At 40.4% G+C, this 25,611-nt stretch overlaps 1 protein-coding gene across 1 annotated transcript; it reads left to right on the top strand.

Moving 5' to 3' along the window:
• The first annotated feature begins 5,835 nt into the window (after positions 1–5,835).
• On the top strand, positions 5,836–20,415 carry PERP (p53 apoptosis effector related to PMP22). The gene is made up of 3 exons (XM_069598509.1): positions 5,836–6,464; positions 16,579–16,719; positions 18,852–20,415. The coding sequence occupies exons 1-3, from the start codon at positions 6,278–6,280 to the stop codon at positions 19,076–19,078; spliced, it is 555 nt and encodes a 184-aa protein (XP_069454610.1). The 5' UTR covers positions 5,836–6,277; the 3' UTR covers positions 19,079–20,415.
• Positions 20,416–25,611: the final 5,196 nt, after the last annotated feature.

The raw sequence follows: 25,611 nt of genomic DNA, 5'->3' as shown, positions 1-25,611 counted from the left end.
GAGGGGAAACACGGGGTCAGCAAGAACCAGAACTCCGACCGGCTGATCTATTCAGTGCTTATTTTATGATTGTCTCTTCTACTGCACTGATGTCAGTTTGGTGTACTAGTGAGAACATGGTAACTTACATGGGGGTCATTTCAATATTCCGATGGTAGAGAATTCTCCTGCAATGTAGGAGAGCAGGTTTGATCCCTGGGTTGGAAGACCCCTGGAGAAGGGAATGGCAACCCACTCCAGCATTTTTGCCTGGAGAATTCCATGAACAGAGGAACTTGGCGGGCTACAGTCCATGGAGTCGCAAAGAGTCAGACACGACTGCGTAACTAATACTTTCACTTTCACTTGGGAGAGAATTGGCAGTGTCTTGGATGTTTATGAGGGCAAGGAGAGAAGAGAAAGAAGGAAACTTCTGTATGACTATCTCCCAGACTCTCATGAGTGGCTGTCGTAAACAACACTGTCTCTGGTGTCGAACTGCTTAGGGTGATGTGCAGCTTTGCCACTCAGGGACTGTGCGATCTTGGGCAAGCCACTTAGCTTCTTTGTGGCCCAGTATTCTCAGTATGGAGGCGATAGGGGTATGTACCTCATAGGGTGGATGCGAAACGCTTATTGGCACACAGCAAACTCCCAGCAAATGTGAGTTAGCTATTAATATTATGATTACTATTACGTTTTCTGGATGGGAGGTTAATCCAACTAAGAATTTTCATTTTCAAGTGATATATTTATATATTTTTGTTTACAACATTCATTACTTATATAACCATATACCTGTCAGATTTATAAAAACTTTTTAAAGGAACAATCTAAGTTGCTGAATATTCTGCAATCCATCTGTTATCCAGTAGGGGGAGCAATTTAACTGTTTACTCTCCATTGCCAGCATGGACGCTCTGTTGCTGAACTGTGTCCTGATTCTTTGCCATCCCATGGACTGTAGCTTGCCAGGCTCTTTTGTCCATGGGATTCTCCAGGCAAGAATACTAGAGTGGGTTGCCACTTCCTTCTTCTCCCCACCCAGGGATCGAATCCATGGCTCCTCCATCTCTGCATTGCAAGGCAGATTCTTCAGCACTGAGCCACCTGGGAAACTATAAGCTAGCATTTCAGGAATATGTCTGGATGAATGACTGCATTGTTTATGATAATAACTTTTGGTTAATATTCGTACATAGAATTTGCATCTTGTGAACATGAAAAGTCCCATTTCCAATCTCCTTAAAGTGGAAAACCTGTATGAAAATTATCATCATCATCACCAGCAACTCTTTTGTCATGACTTACTATATGCAGGCATTATTCTGAGCATTTTATGTATACCAGCTCTTTTGATTTTTATTACAATGGGATCCTGATGCTGGGAAAGATTGAAGGCAGGGGGAAAAGGGGATGACATGGGATGAGATGGTTAGATGGCATCACCAACTCAATGGACATGAATTTGAGCAAGCTCTGGGAGATTGTGAAGGACAGGGAAGCCTGGTGTGCTGTAGTCCATGGGGTCACAAAGAGTTGGACACGACTGAGTGACTGAATGAACAACAGCAACAACAATGCTGTAGGGTGAGGAAACGGAAGGAAACTGAAGCACGTTTTATAGATGAGGAAACTGAAGCACGAAGAAGTGGCCCAGTGTCACACAGCAAGTGTGAGAAAGGATCTGCACTTGAGCTATCTGGTTCCAGAGTCTGGGAATCATGTGTGAGGTACGTTATTGTTGGAAAACAACCAGCGTCAATTTGGGTCTCTTCCAAAAATTCTGCGGAGCTACTTTACTTGCTTTCACTTCAGCATGAATGGTTCTTTTCCTCAAATCTACTGAAACAAGAGAAAGAAGTCATATCTAGTCCAAAATTATTCAAAGAGGTTAAAACACCGAAGAAACACTCAATTTGCCTGAAATCTGCTCATAATCAGTACTTTGATTTGTAAGAAAATGATTATTCCTCATAAATGTATTATACAGCTAATAAAACAAATATCTTCACTACTTTTGAAAACGGAGAACATTTTCTTTACAGTCTACAGGGTATGCAGTTAACTCTCAGCAGAATACCCCCTTGAAAGTGAAAATATTTGCCTTTAATGAAAATATGTGAATCTGGTTTATGTAAAATGAAGGCGGGGAAATTATTTCAGGTGGCTTCAGATATTTGCTCAGTAATTTTATTTCATTCATCCTCAAAAATTGCCACAGAGAACTAACTGCTTAATGCAAAACAGTATTTTGTTTCTATTGAGGATACCAAACTGAAATACAGGAGGCTAAATTTAAACGCTGATATATATTTTGCACTTCTTTAATTTTAAATGGAAAAAGTATGGAATTCACATGTGAGAAATGCAAATCAAACCCACAATGAGATATTTCCTCACACCGGTCAGAAAAGAATGTCTTCATAAAAAAAAAAAACAAACCCCAAACCTATAGACAACAAATGTTTGTGAGGATGTACAGAAGAGAACCCTAGTACACTGTTGGTGGAAATGTAAATTGCTGTAGGCACTATGGAAAACAGTATATAGAGGTTCCTCAAAAAACTAAAAATAGGACTATCATATGATCCAGCAATTCCACTCCCGGGAATATATCTGAAGAAAAGGAAAACACTAATTCAAAAAGATACATGCACCCTAATGTTCACAGCAGTATTACTTACAATAACCAAAATATGAAAGCAACATCACTATCCATCAGCAGAATAAAGATGTGATATATATATATGCTAATATATATATGCACACATATGTCTCTGTCTATATATACAATGGGATATTATTTAAAAATGAAATTTTGCCATTTGTAACAACATGGATGAACTTCGAGGGTATTATGCTTAGTGAAATGAGTCAGAGAAAGACAAATACTGTATATTATAACTTATATGTGGAATCTTAAAAAAAAAAGAATGAATGAATGAATAAAGTAAAACAGAAACACTCAGAAATGCAGAGAACAAATAAGTGGTTACCAGTGGGAAGGGAGAGGGGCAAAATAGGGACAGGGCATTAAGAGGCACAAACTTCTATGTATAAAATAAATACACTATAAGGATATATTGTACAGCACAGGGAATATAGCCAATATTTTATAATATTTTTAAATGCAGTATTGTTGTTCAGTCACTCAGTCGTGTCTGACTCTGCGACTCCATGGACTGCCACGTGCCAGGCTTCCCTGTCCTTCAGTATCTCCTGGAGTTTGCTCAAACTCATGTCCATTGAGTCGATGATGCCATCCTACCATCTTATCCTCTGTCATCTCCTTCTCCTCCTGCCCTCAATCTTTCCCAGCATCAGGGTCTTTTCCGATGAGTCGGCTCTTTGCATCAGGTAGCCAAAGTATTGGAGCTTCAACTTTAGCATCAGTCCTTCTAGGGAATATTCAGGACAACTGATTTCCTATAGGATTGACTGGTTTGATCTCCTTGCTGTCCAAGGGACTCTCAAGAGTCTTCTCCAGCACCACCATTCAAAAGCATCAATTCTTTGGTGCTCAGCCTTCTTTATGGTCCAACTCTCACATTTGTAACATGATTACTGGGAAAACCATAGCTTTCACTAGATGGACCTTTGTTGGCAAAGTAATGTCTCTGCTTTCTAATATGCTATGTTGGTCATAGCTTTTCTTCCAAGGAACAAGTGTCTTTTAATTTCATGGCTGCAGGCACCATCTGCAGTGATTTTGGAACCCAATAAAATAAAGTCTGTCACAGTTTTCATTGTTTCCCCATCTATCTGCCATGAAGTGATGGGACTGGATGCCATGATCTTCGTTTTTTGAATGTTCACTCTGTTCTTTCACTTTCATCAAGAGGCTCTTTAGTTCCTCTTCACTTTCTGCCATTAGGGTGGTGAGATCTGCATATCTGAGGTTATTAATATTTCTCCTGGCAATCTTGATTTCAGCTCGTGATTCATCCAGCCTGGCATTTCGCATGATGTACTTTGCATATAAGTTAAATAAGCAGGTTGACCATATACAGCCTTGACGTACTCCGTTCCCAATTTGGAACCAGTCTATTATTCCATGTCAGGTTCTAACTGTTGCTTCTTGACCTGCATATAGGTTTCTCAGGAGGCAGGTAAAGTAGTCTGGTATTCCCATCTCTTTAAGAATTTTCCACAGTGTGTTGTGATCCACACAAAGGTTTTAGCATAGTCAATGAAACAGAAGTAGATGTTTTTATGGCACTCTCTTGCTTTTTCTATGATCCAACAGATGTTGGCAATTTGATCTTTGGTTCCTCTGCCTTTTCTAAATCCAGCTTGTACATCTGGAAGTTCTCGATTCAGGTACTGTTGAAGCCTAGCTTGGAGGATTTTGAACATTATCTTGTTAGCAGGTGAATCGAGTGCAATTGTGTGATAGTTCGAACATTCTTTGGCATTGCCTTTCTTTGGGATTGGAATGAAAACTGACTTTTTCCAGTTCTGTGGCCACTGTTGAGTTTTCCAAATTTGCTGGCATATTGAGAACTATAAAAATATTGAATCCCTATGCTGTACACCTGAAACTAATATTGTAAATATTCAATAAAAAGAAAAGTGATTCGGAATATACGTTTGGGGGTACAAGGTGAGATATGACCCTCATTGGCTATTCTTCATGATTTGCCCGAGGAGGGGTTGTGCAGATGCTGAGAACTTATTTCTCCTCAGTGTCACTCCCAGCTGCCACCTCACCCTGCTAGCCACACCTGAAGAGCTATGGTGGTGATGGAAGCAGAGTCAGGACACTGGAGTTGGGACTTAAGTGGTTTAGCATGTAGTGGTTGCATGAGGACATGCAGCTTTTGTTTGGAGAAACCTCAAAATAGTAAGTGAAAAGGGTAGATGTAAAGGGGTCTAAGTAGAGATCTGGGCTAAGGAGTGGACAGCAGCCAAGAGGACCTGAATTTATCTGGAGAAGCAACTGAAGCGCTTCCACGACTGAAACTCTCTCTTGCTCAGTCACTTCAGTCGTGTCCGACTCTGCCACCCCATAGACCACAGCCCGCCAGGCTCCCAGGTCCATGGGATTCTCCAAGCAAGAATACTGGAGTGGGTTGCCATTTCCTTCTCCAGTGATAAAATATGAAGTGAGTGAAGTGAAGTCGTTCAGTCCTGTCAGACTCTTTGCGACCCCATGGATTGTCGCCTACCAGGCTTCTCGGTCCATGAGCTTTCCCAGGCAAGAGTACTGGAGGGGGTTGCCATTTCCTCCTCCACCACGTGAAACTAGCATTTGTTAATTTCAGTGTGTTTGCAAATAAAATGTTTACCATGCTCCCGTTAAGACCAGGCACAGGGCCGGCACCAGGGATACACAGATCATTAAAACAAGGTCTCTCTGTCAAAGAGTTGGCACCCGCGAGTGGAGAAGGCGGGGATGTAAACAGTTATGAGTCTGAAGCTACTGAGGTACAAGGTACAAAGGTGGAGCTCAACAGGAAATGCCCACCTCTGCGGGGGAGGGTCAGGGACAGGGTCCTGGGTTGGGTACACGCACTCAAAGAAAGTCCGGCTGTGTGTGTGTGTGTGTTAGTCGCTCAGTCGTATCCGACTCTAGAATACTGGAGTGGGTTGCCATTTCCTTCTCCAGGGGATCTTCCCCACCCAGGGATCAAACCCCGGTCTCCTGCATTGCAGGCAGATTCTTTGGCATCCAAGCCACGAGGGAAGCCCTTGGGATTCCCAGGGAAGCTCTTGGGGAGGGTCAGGGACCGAGTGCTCGGTTCGGTACACGTGCTCAAACACGAGCTCAAACAGAGTGCAACAACGACCCATGTCCAGTTTGAACGCTCATCTCAAATAGCTGGAAATTTAAATACAGTATTACTGTAAATCAGACCACGATCCGACTTCAGGGGTTGAATACATAACTGGTGATCCGCAGATTAAAATGGGTACACCTTGAAGCACTGAGAAGAAAAGCGTCGGATGTGAGGGGACCAAGTGAGACGGGGAGACGAGACTGTGGCTCCCCGAGGCTCCAGGCCGCTCGCGGGCAGGGTTAGGCTCACCCACACCCGCCTTAACCCGAGCCCGGCCCCGCCTCCCCAGCGCGCGCCCAGGCGGGCCGGCTGAGCAGGTCCGGGCAGCGCGCTCTGAGTCACCGGAATCTAGGTGGGGCGGGCGCCGCGCCCCCGCTGCCAGCCCCGAGCTGCGTCCTCCAAGAGCCGCCTCCTCGCGGCCGCTTCCCTTTTGTCGCGCTGCCCGCGCTCGAGGGCCACTCTCCGCCGGTGTCCGAGCCTCGCGCGCTGCTCTCCTCCCCGCCGCCGCCGTCGAGATGCTGCGCTGCGGCCTGGCCTGCGAGCGCTGCAGGTGGATCCTGCCGCTGCTACTGCTTAGCGCCATCGTCTTTGACATCATCGCGCTGGCCGGCCGCGGCTGGCTGCAGTCTAGCGATGACAGCCAGACGTCCTCGCTGTGGTGGCATTGTTTACTAGACGTCTGCGACAGCCTCATGACGTATGGTGAGTGCCGCCGCCTCCGTGAAGTCCGCCGGGCGGCGGCTGGGGCGAGCGCCGGCGCCCAGGGAGTGCGGAAGTCGCTCTACGGGAATGGACTAAAACAGGGTCAAGAAGGGACGAAACAGGGTCGGGGGGCTAATGGGTGATTCAACAAAAATTACTTCAGGGCCTGGGTCCATACATCGGACCCGTATAAAATCAAGCAGTAGCACCCTTGGGTGGCCAAAACCCAGGCTCGACTCTGGACGACAGTGAGCCTAATTCAAACTACATTTATTCGTAGTTTGTACAGCAAAAGTTGATCTCAGCCATTTGAAAAGGGTTTGATGAGTAAATACAATGAAAAAAGTATATTTTCTTGGATACCTACTGAAATTTATTCCCATTCCGTGGCCTCCTCCTCTGGTTCTTATGCTTAAAATACAAGTATTAAAAGTGCGTGCCTTTATTCGCTATATTATTAAACTTGAACTAAGAGAAAGCAGCTCTTCTTCCTTTAACAAAACAAAACAAACAAAAACCCTTTCTGTCAAAGTTTTAGCAGTGACAATTTTAGTAGATACTGCAGTGTTTAACGCTGGGTAATTCTTGTTAGAGGAAGAGTGTGGCTCAAGTCCGGCATTGCTGTTTAGAAAACTTTCCTTCAATTCGATTTGAAATCTAAAAAGCAAACACATCTACACTAGCGAAATGAAACGCAGTTGACAAATTTAAAGTACTGTAGATGGAGGTTTTTCTTTTTGCAACGTGGAGGGATTTCCTGCCTACTAGTTAGCTGACCCGGCCGGAGCGGAATTTGCCCTGGGCTGGTACCGCACCCAGCTTAGTGGTAGGTGGGAAGAACTCCTGGGGTCTATTGTAATTAGCGACCTGTGTGGGGTCTGGGAAAAAAAAGTTTAAGCAGGAGCGTAATCAGAGGCTTAAAGCCAGGTACTACTGAATGGGGCTTTAACAACTGAGTTTAATAGTTTTAAACCGGGAAAGAAAGCTATCCTGCTTCCCCCCCCACCCCCCACCCCCCCCCGCCCCCGCATTCTCTGGTAGGGCCTTTGACTTGCCCCTTACCCCTGAACTGGCTCAGAGCTTCAAACCAAATTCTGTTTATCTTGAGGCCCTGTATCAGGGGCTTGGTGCTTTATCTCACCCACTGTGGAATTACTTGGCAGTTCCCACATGGAATCCACCCCATCCCCCAACCCCCACCCCCAAAGGAGGCATGGCCGTTGTCAGGAGGTAAATGTAAAGACTAAATGAAATTCACACTTTCCTTGAAGTCTGTGTTTTTACTCTCTTAAAGCACAAACAGCCCACCTGCCATGGTTTGTATTACCCACAAGTCTTTTAGGTTTTCGAAGTGAGTTAATTTCTTTGAAATAACATGTCTGTATATTTGGTTAAAATGCAGTCAGGTTCAGTATCTTATAGGGGATTTAGCAGGCCTGCTTAAAACACATGTGTTTTTAAACAGACTTTGGTCTTCATGTCTCACTTGGAAGACTAATACAGACCCAACGAATGAATATTCAGTGATGCTGGGCATGTGAATTAAGAAGGTTAGTGCGTCAGTCAGGAGAAGGGTGCAGGCAGAGCCTAGATCAGCAGTATTGCTGGGACATGATCTGGCCTGCAAGGCTCTGGCTGTGGCCACAGCTGTCTTGTGAAACAGGCACAATGCAGTTTTTATTTTTCTTGACTTGCAGGATGAACTCACCTTCTTAGGGTGTGGCACTTCTAACCTCAGGCTGATTGAATGCTTTGTATAAAGAAGAGAATAAGCAGGTTCTATTTCTCTTTTCTTGGAGAAGGCAATGGCACCCCACTCCAGTACTCTAATTTTTTAATTAGACAGGAGTCTCAAGCATTAACTTTTTTAAATTGTAAAGAAAGTACAGATCCAGTGAATAGTTGATGTTTCAATTTGATACAGGAATTGGTCTTTGGAAAAGTGCAGTTTTCCAAGTGAGTCTTGAGGAATCTAGTACTGTCTTTGTGATTTTCACAAGTGGGTGGTGGTAGCCTTCACATTCCAATTTAATTATTCCTGACCTTTGCAAAGATAACCAAGTGCCAAGAATGTGTTAAACGCAGCTTTTGCTCAAGCCCTAGAATCAAACGATGCACCTAGCATCCACTGTCAATAGGTGACCATGGGAAATGGAAAATAGCTATGAATTCACCACAAGGGGTCCATCCCAGGCTACTGATGTCAAAGATGGTTAGAATGATTATTATACTTCCACTCCATTTCCTGCCAGGGACTGTTGTCTAGTTTTGCCTCACAGGTATAGAAATTGTGTATTTCTACCCTTTAGGTCAATTATCTAGGTGTCTGAACTCTTGAGATTTTTCAGATAGCTTCAGTAAGTCCTTGACGAAAAAAATACATTCACATGAGGTCATACTATCTAAAATACAGTGAGGAGTTTACACATACTCCCACGTATGTACAAACATGATGAAAGTAAGGTTGATGGCTCTAATTAAAATATCTCAGTATAGAGAATTATGTAAGTACCTCCACTTTTTAAAAATTTCTTGCCGTGTACTAAAATACAAATCTTGAGGTTTACCATTGTAACACTTAAGAAAGTATACCTTTGTATTTACAAAGTGCTTCACTATCACGTTTATTTGCTGATATTTATAACATTGATTTATTTTGGTATTAAAGACCTAGGTTGTTACTGGTGGGTATCGGCAATAATACTAAATAATATAGGCTTTTTTTCATAAAGGTAAATAGTTCCTTAGAATTATGTAAAAAGCAGAATGTTATATTCTTCACTGTCATTAACAGTTTTAAGAATTAAAAAAAATGATGTATCCACTTCATTTTTCCTCATCAATAAACTAAATTAAACACTGAGTATTTTCTTTTACACGATAGTAACAATGAAATGGGGCCTCCCAGGGGGCTCAGTGATAAAGAATCTGCCTGCAGTGCAGGAGAGGAGGGTTCAGTTGGGAAGATCTCCTGGAAAAGGAAATGGCAACACACTCCAGTATTCTTTTTTTCACTCCAGTATTCTTGCCTGGGAAATCCTGTGGACAGAGCAGCCTGGGAGGCTACAGTCCATGGGTTCGAAAAAGAGACATACAATTTAGCAGCTAAATAACAACAACTAAATAAATACACATACTTGTTTGTTTTTTTTTTTAAATCAAGGTTTCTGATCCTCAAAACAGGAAAAGAAAAATCTTGATTTAAATGCTGAAACAGTCATTCAAATTTCATGTATAAAGAAAATGCAAAATTAAATTTGAATCCGTGTTCACAGATGGTATTTTTGCATTGCTGGCATCTTCTTTTCCAGTTCTAAGAAAGAGTAGATCAGGAGGATATTTTCAACTTCAGAGATGTAGATTTCAAGTCCTAAGCAAGCTCTGACTCATTCAGGGTGGAGTAATAGAGTTAAGTTTATGGATCAGTTACTGGGATAAGAAAGATGAATTTATGCTCCAAGAACGACAGTGGCAAGTCTGAGTGGCAGCAAGGGAGAACCTTTGTCTTTGATCTGAACTCAGAAGGGCAGAGCCTCATTAAGTATGGAAAATGAGAAAAATAAGTACGAAGTTAACAGGTGTTCACTGGGCTAAATTCAACTTAAAGGATTTAATTTTGAGATTATATTCTTGTGGTTTATGAAATTAGGCATTAGTAGATAGATTAATCTTTTGTGGGCATGTGTTCATATTCTTTTATAGTAAAATAAAAAGTTGGACACTTAGGTGATTTTCATGATTTTATATGTGTTGATTTATAAAATCTAGACATCTAGGAATCAGTGATCTTGCCCAGTTTACTCCACATTTGCTGTGCTTAGCAATAACTACCAGAGAGCCTCAATTCCTCTTTAGTGACCTAATTTGTCTTTCCTCTCTGTAAATGGGCACAAACTCCTAGACTATCAGAATTAGGAGGGACGAAGAGTGCACCTACTCAAGATTTCTCCAAAGCCTGCCCGTCAGCATCCCCTCTGACTGATCTGAGCTTTCACCCTTTGTTCAGCAACTTAATTCTCTCCACCATGCTTGTTTGTTTAAAAGTACCTCTCTTAGTGGCAATGCTATATAACACAGGGAGCCCAGCCTGGTACTCTGATGACCTAGAAGGGTGGGATGGGAGGGACGAGGGAGGCTGAAGAAGTATGGAATGTATATATAATTATGGCTTATTGGCATTGTTGTATGGCAGAAAACCAATACAACATTGTAAAGCAATTATCCTCCAATTGAAAAAAAAAAGTACCTCTTTTAACGCTGACAAGAGCTGATGTGCTTCTCTGTAAATTATTCTTTTTAGCCTTCTAACAGCAGACAGATTTTCAAACATTAAAGGGTAGATCCCAAATTTGCTGCTAGTTACCTTTTCTGAGTTCATACACAATTTCCTGTATTTTCCCATCTTCCCGTGTGGAATAGTTTCCCCCTCACACTTTAAAAGAAGAGGGTAAAGGAGTTCTGCAAAGACCAATGGGCAAGAGTTATCTGGCTCAGTTTAGTGGGGGTGGGAATTTGGAGCATGTAAAGAATCTCACACCTACCGGGGAATCGCCACCCGCCTCCTGTAACCCCCGCCCCCACCATTCTTCCTTTAAGCCATTCCTTTCCTGCCTCCAAACCTTGCAGGATCGCTCTTCCTATGCTAATTTATTTGGAGGTCTGTACTGAGTTATCCTCTAGATTTTTACTACTAATGTGTCGTAGACCATCAGCATCTGCATTATTGGGGAGGTTATTGGACACTCAATATCTTAGCCCCATCTACTGAATTGGAATCTGTATTTTAACTCGGTACCTGGGAGATTGATTCATCAGCACTTTTAAGTTTCAGAAGCACTGGTGTGTATTACTGCGAGTCTCCTCAATGAACAGGCAACAGTCTTTTTGTATATATCGTCCACCCATGCTTATGTTTATTTGTAGATAGCATCTATTTATATTTTTAATTTTGGTCTTATCCAGTTTCCAGTTCTGCTTGTGTATGACATAAAGAACTTTATAGAAACAATAGGAAGAAATCTGACAAAATCTCAGATTCACTAGGTAGGGTTTTCTGTCTCCTTCATAGATGAATCTTTTGTTCTGGAAAGGAGCCGTCTCCGGTTGGGTGACAGTTTGAAGTCTGCAGGGCACTGAGTAAGGGGCTAGGCCACAGTAGGTTTCGGTCAACATTTGTTGCTGTGTGCTCTAATCAGTCGCTTCAGTCATGTCCAGCTCTTTGCCATCCTATGGGCTCTAGCCTGCCAGGCTCCTCAGTCCGTGGCATTCTCCAGGCAAGAATACTGGAGTGGGTTGCCATGCACTCCTCCAGGGGATCTTCCTGACCCAGAGATAGAACCCACGCCTCCTGCATTGCAGGCTGATTTTTTACTACCGAGCCACTGGGGAAACCTCAATATTTGGTGCCCACATGTAAAACTCTTGAAGAATGCAGCAAATCCATTAAAAGAAATACTAATTTGGGGTGGAAAAGTCATGACAGTCTCTAAAATATGACCCACAATAGTAGTAGTGCTCTCCTTATCTTAAAATTTTGTTTGTTTTTTTTTTCTTTTCCACAAATTTAAGTCTGATTTATGGTTTCTAGCTTGATATTCGAGGTATTTACTTATTTTTACTTTTATTGCTCTTTTCTTATCAGTTGATCTTATTGGTCTTTTCCAGGCTGTATTTACCTTGTAATGTTATATTTTAGTATATAATCTCTGGAAAAAGATACAGCATTCTTCCTCATACAAAAAATTTAAAAACATTTCCTAGAAAAAACTCAGAATTTCGTTAGTGATTAATGAATGGTTTCCATGTTGTTGATTTAATGTTGAATCTTTGCAAGAAATAACAAAATTTGATAAGCCATTCTTCACCTAAATGGATCTTTAATGAATCTTATTTAAAAGTGGATTTATAATTTTTCTGGTTTCTTTGATAACATGAATTTCTCCAAGTGGTATTTAGAAAATAAACTTATGGCAGAATAAATTATGAATACATATGAAACACCAAATTTGTCTTCCTTTAAGAAAACAAACAAACAAAATTCCTGCATAGAAACTCTGTTTACCTGTTGTGGTCTCAATTCAGAGAAGGGTAATCGACAACTTCCCCAACCCCTGCACACACACACACACACACACACACACAATTTGAATTTAATGATTGTATTTAATTGAATTTAATGATTTACAGTAACCATGAAAAAATAACCTATAGAAATGAGACTATAGTTGATAGTAGTCTCATTTCTCATGAAACTTACATGCTCCTTTTTGGCAGTGCTGCAATCTATTTTCATAAGGAGATCAATCACCTAAGTTGTTCTCAAATTTTAGTATGGATATAACAAATGCCAATAAAATACAGATTAGGAAAGGCAATAAAATTTACTATATAAAATATTAATGAAGGACAGTTATATTTGGAATAGATGAAGATGGATTGTCTTTGAAGAACTGAGGAACATCTATTGAATCATGAAAGAAGTAGCTTTAGGACAAGCTTTAAAAAGTGATTTTTTAAAAATTGGGGCTGGTAAATAGGTATAATTTAGGTCAAGGTATAATATAAAAAGTTCTCAAAAGGGTTTGGTAAATTTGGGAATATTAGGCTCATTCTGGGTAATTAAGGGAGACCAAAGGTACTTAGCCTTTTTAAAGTGTATGTCTTGGAAGATTGCCGTGTTGTAAGTCTACATGGCAGCTGGCTCCTTCTCAGGCAGCATGTTGGGCTGGGAGGACCCTGCTCAGATCTGACAGGCTCCATCTCACCATCTTACAACAAAACAGTCAGTGACATGAGAGAAGATTGCCTTCCTTGTTATCCATCGTCAGGACCTTCAAAACCGTGCTGAGATTTACATCTCAAATTATAGTTAAGTGAGTCACTGTGGGTGTTTCCACGCTACAAGGAGCAAGTTTTACATGTTCTACTTCCAAGGCAGCCTTTCTCCAGACGAAATGTTGCTGAAGTGTCCATTTTGATTTCTCTCAGACTCAGCATTTTAAATAAGCAAGACGCTAATTGAGTTGATTTAACACAGCATAGAAAGAGTTATTAAAATGATCTGTTTATCTTTCCATTCACCTGTTGGTTTTAGGTGAATTGGCTTACTATTGCTTTAATTTCTTTCAAGTACCTGAAACTAAATGTAAATTATAGCTATAGTGTCAGAGGAAGTAGTAATAGCAATAATTTAACTTTGTATTAATTTTCCTCAAACAGGTAAAATGATTGATATTACTCTTTAGGCAATATCATACATTATTTAGCTATAGTTTAAAAACCTTACTCTGTAATTGTTAAAGTTTGATTATTAAATATGTTCCCTGTTAGGATTTTTTTTTCTGTTTTTATTGAACACTCACATTCTACTGTACAATTGATCTTCATAATGTTTGTATTCCTCTGTATGTATATACAGATGTATTGCCTTTTCATTGAACAGTTACAAACCTGTTGAGTTCAACTTAAAAGGAAAAATCAGTGTCTGCTTATTTGAATTTAATGATTGGCAGTAGCCATGAAAAAAATCTATAGAAATGAGACTGTAATTGACAGTGGGTCACATACTGAAAGTTGCATGCTCCTTTCTGGCAATGCAACAGCCATTCTTATAAGAAGATTAATCATCTATCTTAGTTCTCAAACTTTAGTATACTAGTAAAGAAATACTAGTAAGAAATACTAGTAAAATGCAGATTCCTGGGCACTATCTTTTCAACTGTGATTCAGTGTATCTGGAGGGACACACAAGAATCCATATTTTCTATAAGCACCACTGATGGTTTTGTGTCAGTGGTCCATGGTGTAGACTTAGAGATGGTCTTAGTTCTTTCCAAAGATGGATTCTCTTCTCTGGAAAGTTACCTTACTCAAAGGACAAGGCAAAAGTGAAAAAAGAAAATTAATTACTCAATTTCACATTCTGGCTTTATCTATGTTGCTTTTGAAATAAAACATTTCTTTTTACCTTAGAGCAGGACTTGGAGGAAAGTAGTAAAAATTATAAACAAAACTGGACCCACTCATGGACTGTCATGCCCCTGACAGTGCCATTGGGATTGTCATCCTGACAGTGCTACTAAAGGGTCATTTGTGTGAAAACATAATATTTGAGCATGTAAAAAAAAAAAGAGCATGTGTCTTCTACTTGAAAGAGAGTGAAAGTTAGTCACTCAGTTGTGTCTGACTTTTTGTGACCCCGTGGCCTGTAGTCCACCAGCTTCTTCTGTCCATGAGGATTTCCAGGCAAAAATATTGGAGTGGGTTGCCGCACCCTCCTGCAGGGCATCTTCCTGACCCAGAGATCAAATCTGTGTCTCTTACGTCTCCTGCATTGACAGGCAGGTTCTTTACCACTAGCACCACCTGGGAAGCCCTAATAGGTAGTGGAGGTGGGGTATAATCAAGGTTCCCAAGCCTTTGTTCTTTCTGCTAGTCATTAGGTTTGTCTACCATTTGACCAGTCTAGTGACCAAAATTAAGTGAGGGTATGTTTGCCAGCCAAGCTGTGTTAAAACTGGAGTAGGACCAGCACTGAGGTGCATGCAACTCTCCGTTCCAAATTCCATAAAGAAAAACAGGTTAAAGGTGCATGTTCATTCATTAATGATTGAGTGAGTGGACAAACATAATGTGGGCTCTCCATACAATAGAATAATTATTGGTCATAAAAAGGAATGAAGTCCTGATCCATGCTGCCACAATATGGATGAACCTTGAAAACATGCTAAGTGAAAGCATAGGACGAAGGCCACAAAGTATTAAACTATAATTCTTTTTATAAGCACTGTACAGCATATACAATTTATAGAGACAGAAAGTAGATTAGTGGTTGTTGGAAGCTGAAGGAAGAAGGGAGGGGGAGGTGACTGCTAACGGTCATGGGGTTTCTTTTTGGAGTGATGAAAGTTTTTGGAATTGTAAGTGGTGATGGCTGCACAACCCTGTAAATATAGTAAAAAACACAGAATTGTATACTTTAAATGGATGAATTTTCCAGCATGTAAATCGTATCCCCAAAGAAAAAAGGAGTCATATTTTGGCTTCAGACAGGCTAGAAGTCAGACTTGGCTGCCAGCTCTGTGACTATAGGCAGGTTATCTGGACTCTCCAAGCCTCAGTGTAATCTCACTTCTAAAATAGAAATGATAACAGAATGTGAACCTTGAAGAGTTATTGTGAGAATTCAGAGAGTTAAACCATGTCAGGTTCTTAGCTCCATGCCTGGCACAGAGTGATTACTTCATACATGTCAGTTACTACCTCTGGGGAGAAAGTTGTGTGGGAAAGAGATTTTACAAATTGGTGCAGGTTGAACAGGAAGAGTGATTGGCTGGAATCCTTAGCTGGGAAGTCATGGCTTTTCTCTTCCCATAGGCGTAGAGCAGAATGGGCCAGGGCTGGAGCTGCCCACATCGATCTTTGAAACCAGAACTCAATTTCCACCTCATCCCGATTGTTTTCAGGGCGCATGTCAATAACTGAGAATTATTGTGCAACAAATTCTAAATACTTCAGAAAAAATTTAAGCAAAAATTTAGAAAGGTTGTTTGCACCTAAACTTGTTATAAAAAAATCACACCTACTTTACAATTAAGTTGTTTTATTTCACATCTCTGCCTAGGCATAGGTACTCTGTTTTCAAAAATTATTTTTTCATGGAACCAAATCTTAATACAAAACAATGATCCTTTTAAAGGTAATTGAAACAGTTCCTGAAGAGATTATAATTTGGATTGTTCAACACCAAAAATATTGTTTATTGGGTTGTACTAGATTAGAACTTGAGTTAATCTTTTAAATATACCTATTTATATGGCCAATTTATCCACTTATTAAATGAGATACAGTTTAATGATGTCTACCTTTCATTTTGGAGGTATAAACATTTGCCCCCAAACGGAGGGGTAAGGCGTTACTGTATATCACTATATTCATGTCCTACCTACGAATTACCTATTCTTCCCTTAAAATATGGAGATGTTTAAGTAATATTGAAAGAAAAACTGTTCTTCTACCCAAATATAATTATTAAAAAGAAAAAAAAACTGTTGATGCTTTGTTAAGTAATTTTTAAATTTGGCATGCCTGTCCTAATGACTGTTTTTCCTTGTAGCTTGGGGAAGGGCAGCTGCCGCCATGCTGCTCTGCGGTTTCATCATCCTGGTGATCTGCTTCATCCTCTCCTTCTTTGCCCTCTGTGGACCCCAAATGCTTGTCTTCCTGAGAGTGATCGGAGGCCTCCTGGCCCTGGCTGGTAAGACTGTGCGCCAGTAATTCTTCATTCCTATCTGCAGTGAATATCAATATAGTAACGTCCAAGCCACAGTGAAGATCCTTGACAACACAGTTCCCAATCTGCTCTCAGAAAATGTGTCCCCAAAGGCAGAAGTAAGAGAGGATGTGCTTTAAGATCTTGATCCCTTTCCTCTTCTGCCGGAGATTGCGTTCCAGTTCCAGGCTCCCCACCCAAGTGAGGAAGGTTGTCACTTTACCTGCGGCTGTCTCTCATAGATGACCTCGAGTCCCTGACGCTGCTCCCCAAGGGGCGAGGGCTGTGTCGCCAGTGGAAGGGCAGTCTCCACAGTGGTCCCAGACTGGCCTGCCATGAGCTGCATGCTTAGGGGACTGAAATGTCCCTGAACCATTGCACTTGGTGCACTTGGTGAAGAAGTTTTGCAGTCCTAGGATGTGGTGGATTGTGGAATGGTCCTCTGCGATTTAGATTTTGTAGAAATTGATCTAAACCACGCGATGAACCAAAATGGGTAAATAACTATATTTTACATGAAAAATGCAGAGAAGTGTTCCTTTTGTGTAGGACACAACGATTTGCACTAAATGACAGGCTTAACCAGTGAAAGTTTGCTGTTTTAAGTAGACAAGAAGCAGAGAAATGATGATCCACACCAAGATTGCCCTTCATGAGTTGCCAAAGGAGAACATTTTAAGGTGGGAAACAGAAGCAACAAGTCAAGATATGGAAACATCTATAGCCTTTCTAGTGATTAAAAAAAAAGAAATGGAAAAACTAGCTTTTCTTAAAAAAAAAAAAGAAGAAACAGAAAACTAGTTAAGAATATATCTGTGGAGCTAGTAGGAAAAAATTAAGGTGAAAGGAAAGTGGTGGTGAGAACTATCCACTCCCGGACATACTCTAGGAAGCACAGCCAACTAATTGGTCTCTCTGTGAAGAGCAGTGTCTGAGTGTCACAGAGCTAAAATTTGCTCATACCTTAAGTCATGGCAATGCACACATGAAATATTAAGTTAAAAAGTGCATGGCTTAGCATTGTGTTCAGCCGCTCAGTCATGTCCAACTCTTTGCGACCCCATGAACTGCAGCATGCTAAGCTTCCCTGTCCTTCACTATCTCCCGGAGTTTGCTCAGACTCATGTCTATTGAGTCAATGATGCCATCCAACCATCTCATCCTCTGTCATCCCCTTCTCCTCCTGCCTTCAGTCTTTCCCAGCATCAGGGTCTTTTGGCATAGCTTATGGCATAGCATAGCACGTGTATAGTCATTAACGCTTTATAGAATTATACATGTTCATTGAAAAAGACTACGAAGTAAATCTAATAAAGCTACTTTTATTATTAAGCAATTTAAAATGTTAATGAATGATTAATAATAACTGTAACAATGTGACTCTTAAGAGTTTAGAAATCTTTCTGACATGGTTCCCTGCCTGTATCTTCCCTTTTACTTTTTCAAAGCACTGTGATTATTCTCTTCTTTTGCTTCTATTCTCCTAGCCTGGAACAGTCTTCTTCCTGCCCTCCATCTCTTCATTTCTGTTTATTCTTCAAATTTCCCTTCCTCTGCAGGCTTTTCTATTGATTCTTCCATTGATCATCATATCATTGTTCCACTGTTTCATTTAGTCATTCATTTATTGAATGAATATTCCAGTGGTATGTTATCAAATGTCAGCACTGAGTTCTAACTCTGTGTGTGCACACACACACGTGTACATATATATTATTTTTACTACCACTGAAATATTAAATGTTTGGCATAGGAAATGCAAAGATGAAAAAAAAAGGCTCTTCTCTACCCTCTTGCTTTCTGTTGCACACCACAGTTTTTACTTTAGTATATATAATGCTTACATAGGTACTATGGAATGATTTGCTAATATTCTGCCTGTATTTCATATATTCCGTATTCTGCTCAGTGCCGGGTATCTCTGACACAAAATATTCAACCATCTTTTTTGGTTCATGATTAACTAGATTCTCCCAGCCCCTTTTATCAGGATTATTTAGGTGGGTTTAACACTAATTTTAAGGCAAAAATGTTGAGGAAGAGGAATTAATCTGTTGTTACCATGCATTCGTTCATTCATGCATTCATACTTGGGAATTTTTTTTCCTTCCTTTTAGCTGTGTTCCAGATCATCTCCCTGGTCATTTACCCTGTGAAGTACACTCAGACCTTCAACCTTCACCTCAACCCTGCTGTCACTTACATCTATAACTGGGCCTATGGCTTCGGGTGGGCAGCCACTATTATCCTGATCGGCTGCGCCTTCTTCTTCTGTTGCCTCCCCAACTATGAAGATGACCTGCTGGGCAATGCCAAGCCCAGGTACTTCTACACATCTGCCTAAGGTGGGGAATGAGCAGAAGAACATCACTGCTGCTGAGATATATTCCAGAGAAAGAAACTGTTTTCCCCGGAATACTTTGAACCTGTTTTGGGGACAATGTTCATATCTTTAAACTATGGTCAAAATGCTAAAATAATCTGGGGAAAGTGTTTCTTAAATGGTGTTATAGTTTCATATTCATCTTTTATATATGTTTTGTAGTGTTAAGTAAGACTTACTTCTTTTAATTAATTACCTGATTATTAAGTTGGCTAAAAAGTTCATTCAGGCTTGTCCATAAGATTAATGGGAAAACCTGAACTCACTTTTGGCCAACTCAATACTAATATGCCAATGTTTCCTTATATCTAGCAATATCATTGATACCGCATTTGTAAAAGAATATGAGTATGAAAGTAACCACATAATTTATAAGGTAAAAATGAGAAGGCTTCAAAGATTTGAGTAAATCTGATTAGGTTTCTCTTTTTCCCAGATGGAATGGGTTGGGTCTATTAAGGACTAAGGAGAAGAAGATAGTGATAAAAATTGTCAGTGACTCAATATTCTAAAAGAAACACAAAAAAATATTTTTTCAAGCCTTTGGCTATTCACAGAAGCAAAATTGGTTCCTAAATGCATGTCATTTGTGAGAATTTCTAATGAATATCCTGAATAATTGATTTGGGACTAAGCTTTCCATTAACTTAATATGACATCTAGGAAAGTATTCTTTCATGGCCAAAACCTGTTGCAGTAGTAAGGCCTTCTTAGCAGTGAAATCTTAAGATGAAATTTTCTCTTTTAAAGTGGTTCATAGGATGGGGTGTGGTAGAAAGCTACTAGTAATTCTGTGCTCTTTGGTGTCTATGTGCTCTAGACTAGAGTAGACTGGATTAAAAAATGGACTGGTCTAATTCATTATGACCTTTAAGTAGTATTAGGTTGTTCAGTAAAGCATTAGGAGGGCCATTCCCATCACAAAAGTAACATTAAACAGCCTAAAGAGAAGACATGGCTTGAATTTTTCATCTTCAGCTTGATTGGGCTCTAATCATGTAGACACAGCTTCTGATAAATTGCAACTGTAAGCAAAAACTTAAATATGGTTAAAAACCTGGTTTCCCTTGGTAAACAGATTAAAAATATCTGATGTAAAACATTTAACAGGAGAATTCAGGAATGTGGGATTGCTCTGACTTGCAAATATGATATATCACATGGAATATTATTTTTTTTACTATTTGTACTTACATATTGAAAACCAATTCATTTTATATATCAAATTATTTTGTAAGTTGCAAAAATAGCAGTTGCAGTTTTATTATGAACTTATCTCAATAAACCAGGTGATCTTATCCTGTTTCTAGTTTGCAGTTTTTTTGGTTTTGCTTCTCCCCTCATTCCCCCAAATCTGGGGGAAGGGAATTTGTAAAACATGTTTTGAGTGGGGTAGAAAGAACATTGGATAAAGTGAAAAGTTGCTTTTATAATTTTCAAGTTTTAAGATGAACATAAAAAAAACAAAAAACAATCTTTGATGAACTTTAATGGATTCTAGTAGTTCACTCTGTAAACTGCTTCCTCAATGACCAATACCTAGGACATCAAACAGTATTTATCCAGCGCTGCCATGAGAGGGAATGGACCAAGGGCTTCCTGGTAGGTCCAGACACCACGGAGCGTTCGTGTGGTTTCGCTGGTGGTTCTTCTGTCCTCTGTGGCGCTGCTTCCTGCTTGAGATGGAATCTTCTTCTACTCAGGTCCTGGGACCACAGCAGTCTTTTTACTTCTTTTCCTCTTTCCATCTTCCATTTTCTGGTTGTTTTTTTTTCCCCCCATGGTGGCTCATAGGTGAATTCTACTCCATTATAGATACATGTGAAGAAGGGTTTCCAAGTAGCAGGGTGGGAGAAGGAGGATATTTTTTCTTAGTGCTTCTGTCAGCCACTGGCAGTGACATTTTCTTCTATGGTTTTCAAAGTTTAAGGTGATCGTTTCATAAATTTGACCACAAGACTATAAGAATTTGGTCTGGGTGATTCTTTACACCAAGAGTTAAAAAAAAAATTTATGACAAGGTTTGAAATGATCAAATTAACAATTTGATCCATTCACGAAGATAATGGATATCTAGAGATTCAGAAACTGGATCTCTCGTTAGACATGAAAATGACTCAGATACAGGTCCTCTCTAAAGCAAGCACTCTTGTCTTTGGATTTTGTTCCCACCCAGCTTCCTTCTTTCTCTCACACACTAGATCCTCGTGATGCACATTTAGGAAAAATTACAGCTTCCTGGACCCATGGTCTGTATTAACAGACATTTCAACGGAAATGTCTGTGACAGAAGAAACATCATTACTTTACTTAAAATGTGCCACTTCTTTCAGCCTTGTTCCAGCGTAGAGACCTTCCATTCCTTCTTAGTTCACGTTCATTAGGACAGAAACCTTTATGTCATAAACAGAGCAGGAGAATTCTAGGGAATTCCAGAGAGGAATAGAGAATTTGAGAAGCCATCTCAAGACTAAAAATGCAGTGAATGAGATTTCCCATGATCAAGCTGAACTGGTTTCTGGCTCTGTAATTATTATACTGAGTCCCCACCCATTAAACAAGCAGTTCTGGGTTCCCAAACAATCATCTCACGCTCACACTAGAAGTAATCAGATATGCCAAGTGCCTTTTACCATTGACTGTAACAAAAGGGTAATGTGTCAAGGACTTTTCAGTTGTCACACAAGGTAACTATGGAGTGTAATTACTTTTAGCTTCGAAATCATACACTGCAGGACTGACATTAAAATTTGATAGGTTTTCTTAAGGGAATGAAAAGAATGGAAAAAATAGAGTCAGAATAACTTTGGTTGATTTTTTGCTGCAAGCTCCTGCTGACAGTTCTGTTAATATAATAAACACAGATGCCGAACTGACTTGTTTTCCTAAGAATACCTGAAAAGGGCGTATTTTACTTTCATCCCACTGTTGGCTTTTGTTAGCTATGCTGGAATTCATAGCTTGAGTAGTTTACCACCCCTCATGCCTCAACCTCATCTGTAAGATTATTGCTATGATCCCTTTTCTTTCAAAATTCTCTGATTCAGTGTGTGTATTGTGTAGCTCCTCATTTGTTGCTGCTAAGTAGCTTCAGTCGTGGCCGACTCTGTGTGACCCCACAGACAGAAGCCCACCAGGCCCCCCGGTCCCCGGGATTCTCCAGGCAAGAATACTGGAGTTGACTTACTCACATATTCTTGGGAAAAGGAAAAAGGATTAAGTGATGCTATTTTTTGGTGTGTTTTTTCAAGTTGATTTTCATAACTAGAGACAAATGATTAACATCTTAATATTGTGATGGATTTTTTTTTCTTCAATTGAAAATTAAAGAATATTCCTTTCATTGGAAGATCTACTAAATAAGTGCCTCTAGATTCTTATTATGAGCATAAGTAACCCTGAAGCCTAGAAGCAAATATTTATTTGTATTTTAGGGAGCTTCTGATTCAAGATGGTAGAATGAACTCTCTATTAAATAAATCCATAATTAAAGAGGGATATATAGCTGACCAGAGATTCTGTCAAATTTCTGGAAGATGGAAAATGAGTGACATTGTCAACATATCAGTGGAGCTGCCAGTCAGAACCAACTCAAGCTGGCTGTCAGGGAAGTAACAGCTGTGCTGCTTATAAGCACCAAAGAAGTGCCAAGCTTGGTGTTGGCAGGGAAAAGTAGGACCAGGAGAGGAGGAGGGTATAAATCAGGGGGATTAATTAGAAGTCAGCCCTGTGGGGAATTTGCCAGTTGGCTTGCCCCCTCATCCCCCCACCAGACTGCCACCTGAAACTTATGGAGTGGAAGAACCTGAGGATATGGTTGCACTTCCTAATCAGCATCCTCCAAGTGCTGCCCATGTACTAACCCATATAAACCTGGCCTTGACCCTCTGATATGAACTTAATGGTCTTAATTGTTCAGAGAAGAAATGGAAGCACAGGAATGTGAAATAATGTTCGCAAGGTCAGACACCTAGTAAATAACAACAGCAATAATAGATGCAACACATGCCATGTTGTATTATTTGGTGCATTAGAACACAGTACAGTAGATATTTGAGCTTCTCTTGTGGCTCAGCTGGTAAAGAATCTCCCTGCAATGCAGGAGACCTGGGTTTGATCCCTGGGTTGGGAAGATCCCCTGGAGAAGGGAAAGGCTACCCACTCCAGTATTCTGGCCTGGAGAATTCCATGGACTGTATAGTCCATGGGGTCACAGTCGGACATGACTGAGTGACTTTCACTTTTCCAGTAGGTATTGATACTATTATGAGGATTTCAGGCTTCCCCCTCCTCCCACTGTGTTGGTCTGGGTCTCTCAGCCTCTTTCATTCTCCATACTCCAGGAGGGTTCTGCTTTTCTATGTGTTTTGGGAGACATTTTATAATGGAGAAGTACGGAGAGTGTAAAGGTCCCAGTGAGGGCTGGTTCTTCATAGAGAATTGGGCGTGAGCGAGGCAGATGAGGGAAATTCATGGCAAAGAGAAGAAAGGAATTAAAAGCATCTCGTGGGTCTGTGTATCTCACGGTACCATGTTTGAGAAGCGGAGTTCACACTGTGTTGTTTTCATGGTTGGATTGCACTTCTCTGTGCTTGGACTCTTACTTCATAAGTCATGACTTCATGAACTTTACAGGTATGAGCACATTTTCCAAATCATTCCAGGGATGTGGCTGACATTAGTCTTGATGGAGAGGGCATCGTAAAGAAAAACCCTTTTAATCTTCTTTCTGAAGCACTAGTTTTTAGATTTTCTAAAATGTACTGCTTTAGAGATTACAGATTACTGTCCCGAGGCACAGTTTTTAAAAAGGCAATAGAACCATCCATACACTGCATGGAATGTTGTGCGTCTTCATTGTGTACAGGATACTTTGAAATATGTATTACAGAAAACACGGTGAACAAATGATATTCACATAGAACAGAGTACATCAATGGTTTTTGTTATACTGTGGAATATTCTTCATCAGAAAAATAATCTTGACATCTAAATTCATTTGAAAAGGGGATGACTTTGAGTAAGAATATTCCTACGATTATGCAGTAAGGATATAATTGGAACTGCAGCAGTGGCTCTGTCGGGCAGGAGAAGTCTGCTTGGGAAGCTGGGATAAAGAGATTCGGTGCCAGCTCTTGCTTTTGAAATCCCTCCCCTTTTCCTTGCTCTTTCTGTAACAGTTATCTTTGCAGCAGTTTTAAAACCACTCTCTCGGTAGAGTGGTTTCAGGTTTTAAAATTCCTGAAGACAGACCAAGCTTGGCACTCACTGGTGGATGATCAGAGAGCCCTCTGCTTTTGGAGACCATTCTTCAGTGAGCTTGACTTGTCTGGTCACCCTTCCAGTGCATTGTGCTTGGATTTCTCAAGTATCTGGGTGTGTCTGCCGGGTGTGGCAGAAATGACACACTTCAAGTGTGGGAAGAGAAAAAGCCAAAAAGGGAGATTAAAAGAGGTTTAGATTCTACGCCATTAACGATGTTCCACTTGTTCTATTCTGTTTCATTGTTAATTTTATAACCTGCTCGCTCCAACTGCAGAAATAAAGGGGAACTCAGAAGTGTGTGTGTGTGTGTGTGTGTGTGTGTGTGTGTGTGTGTGTATTTAAAGATAGTTCTCTGGTGAAGAAATGGAATCCTGTTGATTTAAATGGCTTAAGATTGTCTTAGTGGTAATGAGTCATCAGAGAAACATAAAAGATGGTTGTATAATGGTTTGCTCAGCCAGTTTTTCCAACACAAATATTCAAGGGAACTAACTTGCTAGTATCAACTATTTATGAATAAGTTAAGAGGGAACTTACATGGAAACTCTGAATGTAATCATTAAAAGTAAATTGCCAAGTGAGGCTTTGAAAGCAAATTTCATGTGTGAATCCTGTTTCCCTGTTCTATGCTTTCTGTTCAGTGGATATTTTAAACGTGAAATGCTTCCGTGAAAATTCAGATTTTCAAATTACACCTCCCTCAGTTCCTGGTCTGGCAGGAATGTGTGTGTGTTAATCACTCAATCATGTCCGACTCTGCGACTGCATGGAACTCTAGCCCACCAGCCTCCTCTGTCCTTGGAATTCTCCAGGTAAGAATACCGGAATGTGTTGCCATGCCCCTCTCCAGGGGATCTTCCTGACTGAGGGATCAAACCCAGGTCTCCCACATTGCAGGCAGATTATTTACCATCTGAGTCACTAGGGAAACCCAGCATCTCAATACCTCATCCCTTTTCAACAACAGCCAAAACTGGTTTCAGTGCAGATGTAGAAGGTTGATAAACTGAAGTATAAGAAGCTGGCATTTGCCATGATTAATTTCATGTTGACAAAATTTACTATTGGAATAATCTCCTCTTCTGAAGATATCTAGGGGGTCAGAAATTAGATCTCAAGACTAGAGACATCAACATGATAAAAATGAATTCCTGGCTAACCCCAAACAAACACAAACCACTTGTGTAAATTAGCCTCCTGGTCCTCTTTCTGGAGGGATCGTCCCAGTA

The sequence above is a fragment of the Ovis canadensis genome, chromosome 8 (genome assembly GCF_042477335.2).
Source record: "Ovis canadensis isolate MfBH-ARS-UI-01 breed Bighorn chromosome 8, ARS-UI_OviCan_v2, whole genome shotgun sequence".
Taxonomy (NCBI): Eukaryota; Metazoa; Chordata; class Mammalia; order Artiodactyla; family Bovidae; genus Ovis; species Ovis canadensis.
Note: the sequence above shows the minus strand (reverse complement) of the source record. Positions and strands in the feature narration are given on the sequence as shown.

Excerpts from the sequence above, each read along its gene's own strand:
- PERP (XM_069598509.1), top strand. The coding sequence starts at position 6,278 with ATGCTGCGCTGCGGCCTGGCCTGCGAGCGCTGCAGGTGGATCCTGCCG. Across the intron at positions 6,465-16,578 it reads CGACAGCCTCATGACGTATG|CTTGGGGAAGGGCAGCTGCC; the intron begins GTGAGTGCCGCC and ends TTTTCCTTGTAG. Across the intron at positions 16,720-18,851 it reads AGGCCTCCTGGCCCTGGCTG|CTGTGTTCCAGATCATCTCC; the intron begins GTAAGACTGTGC and ends CCTTCCTTTTAG.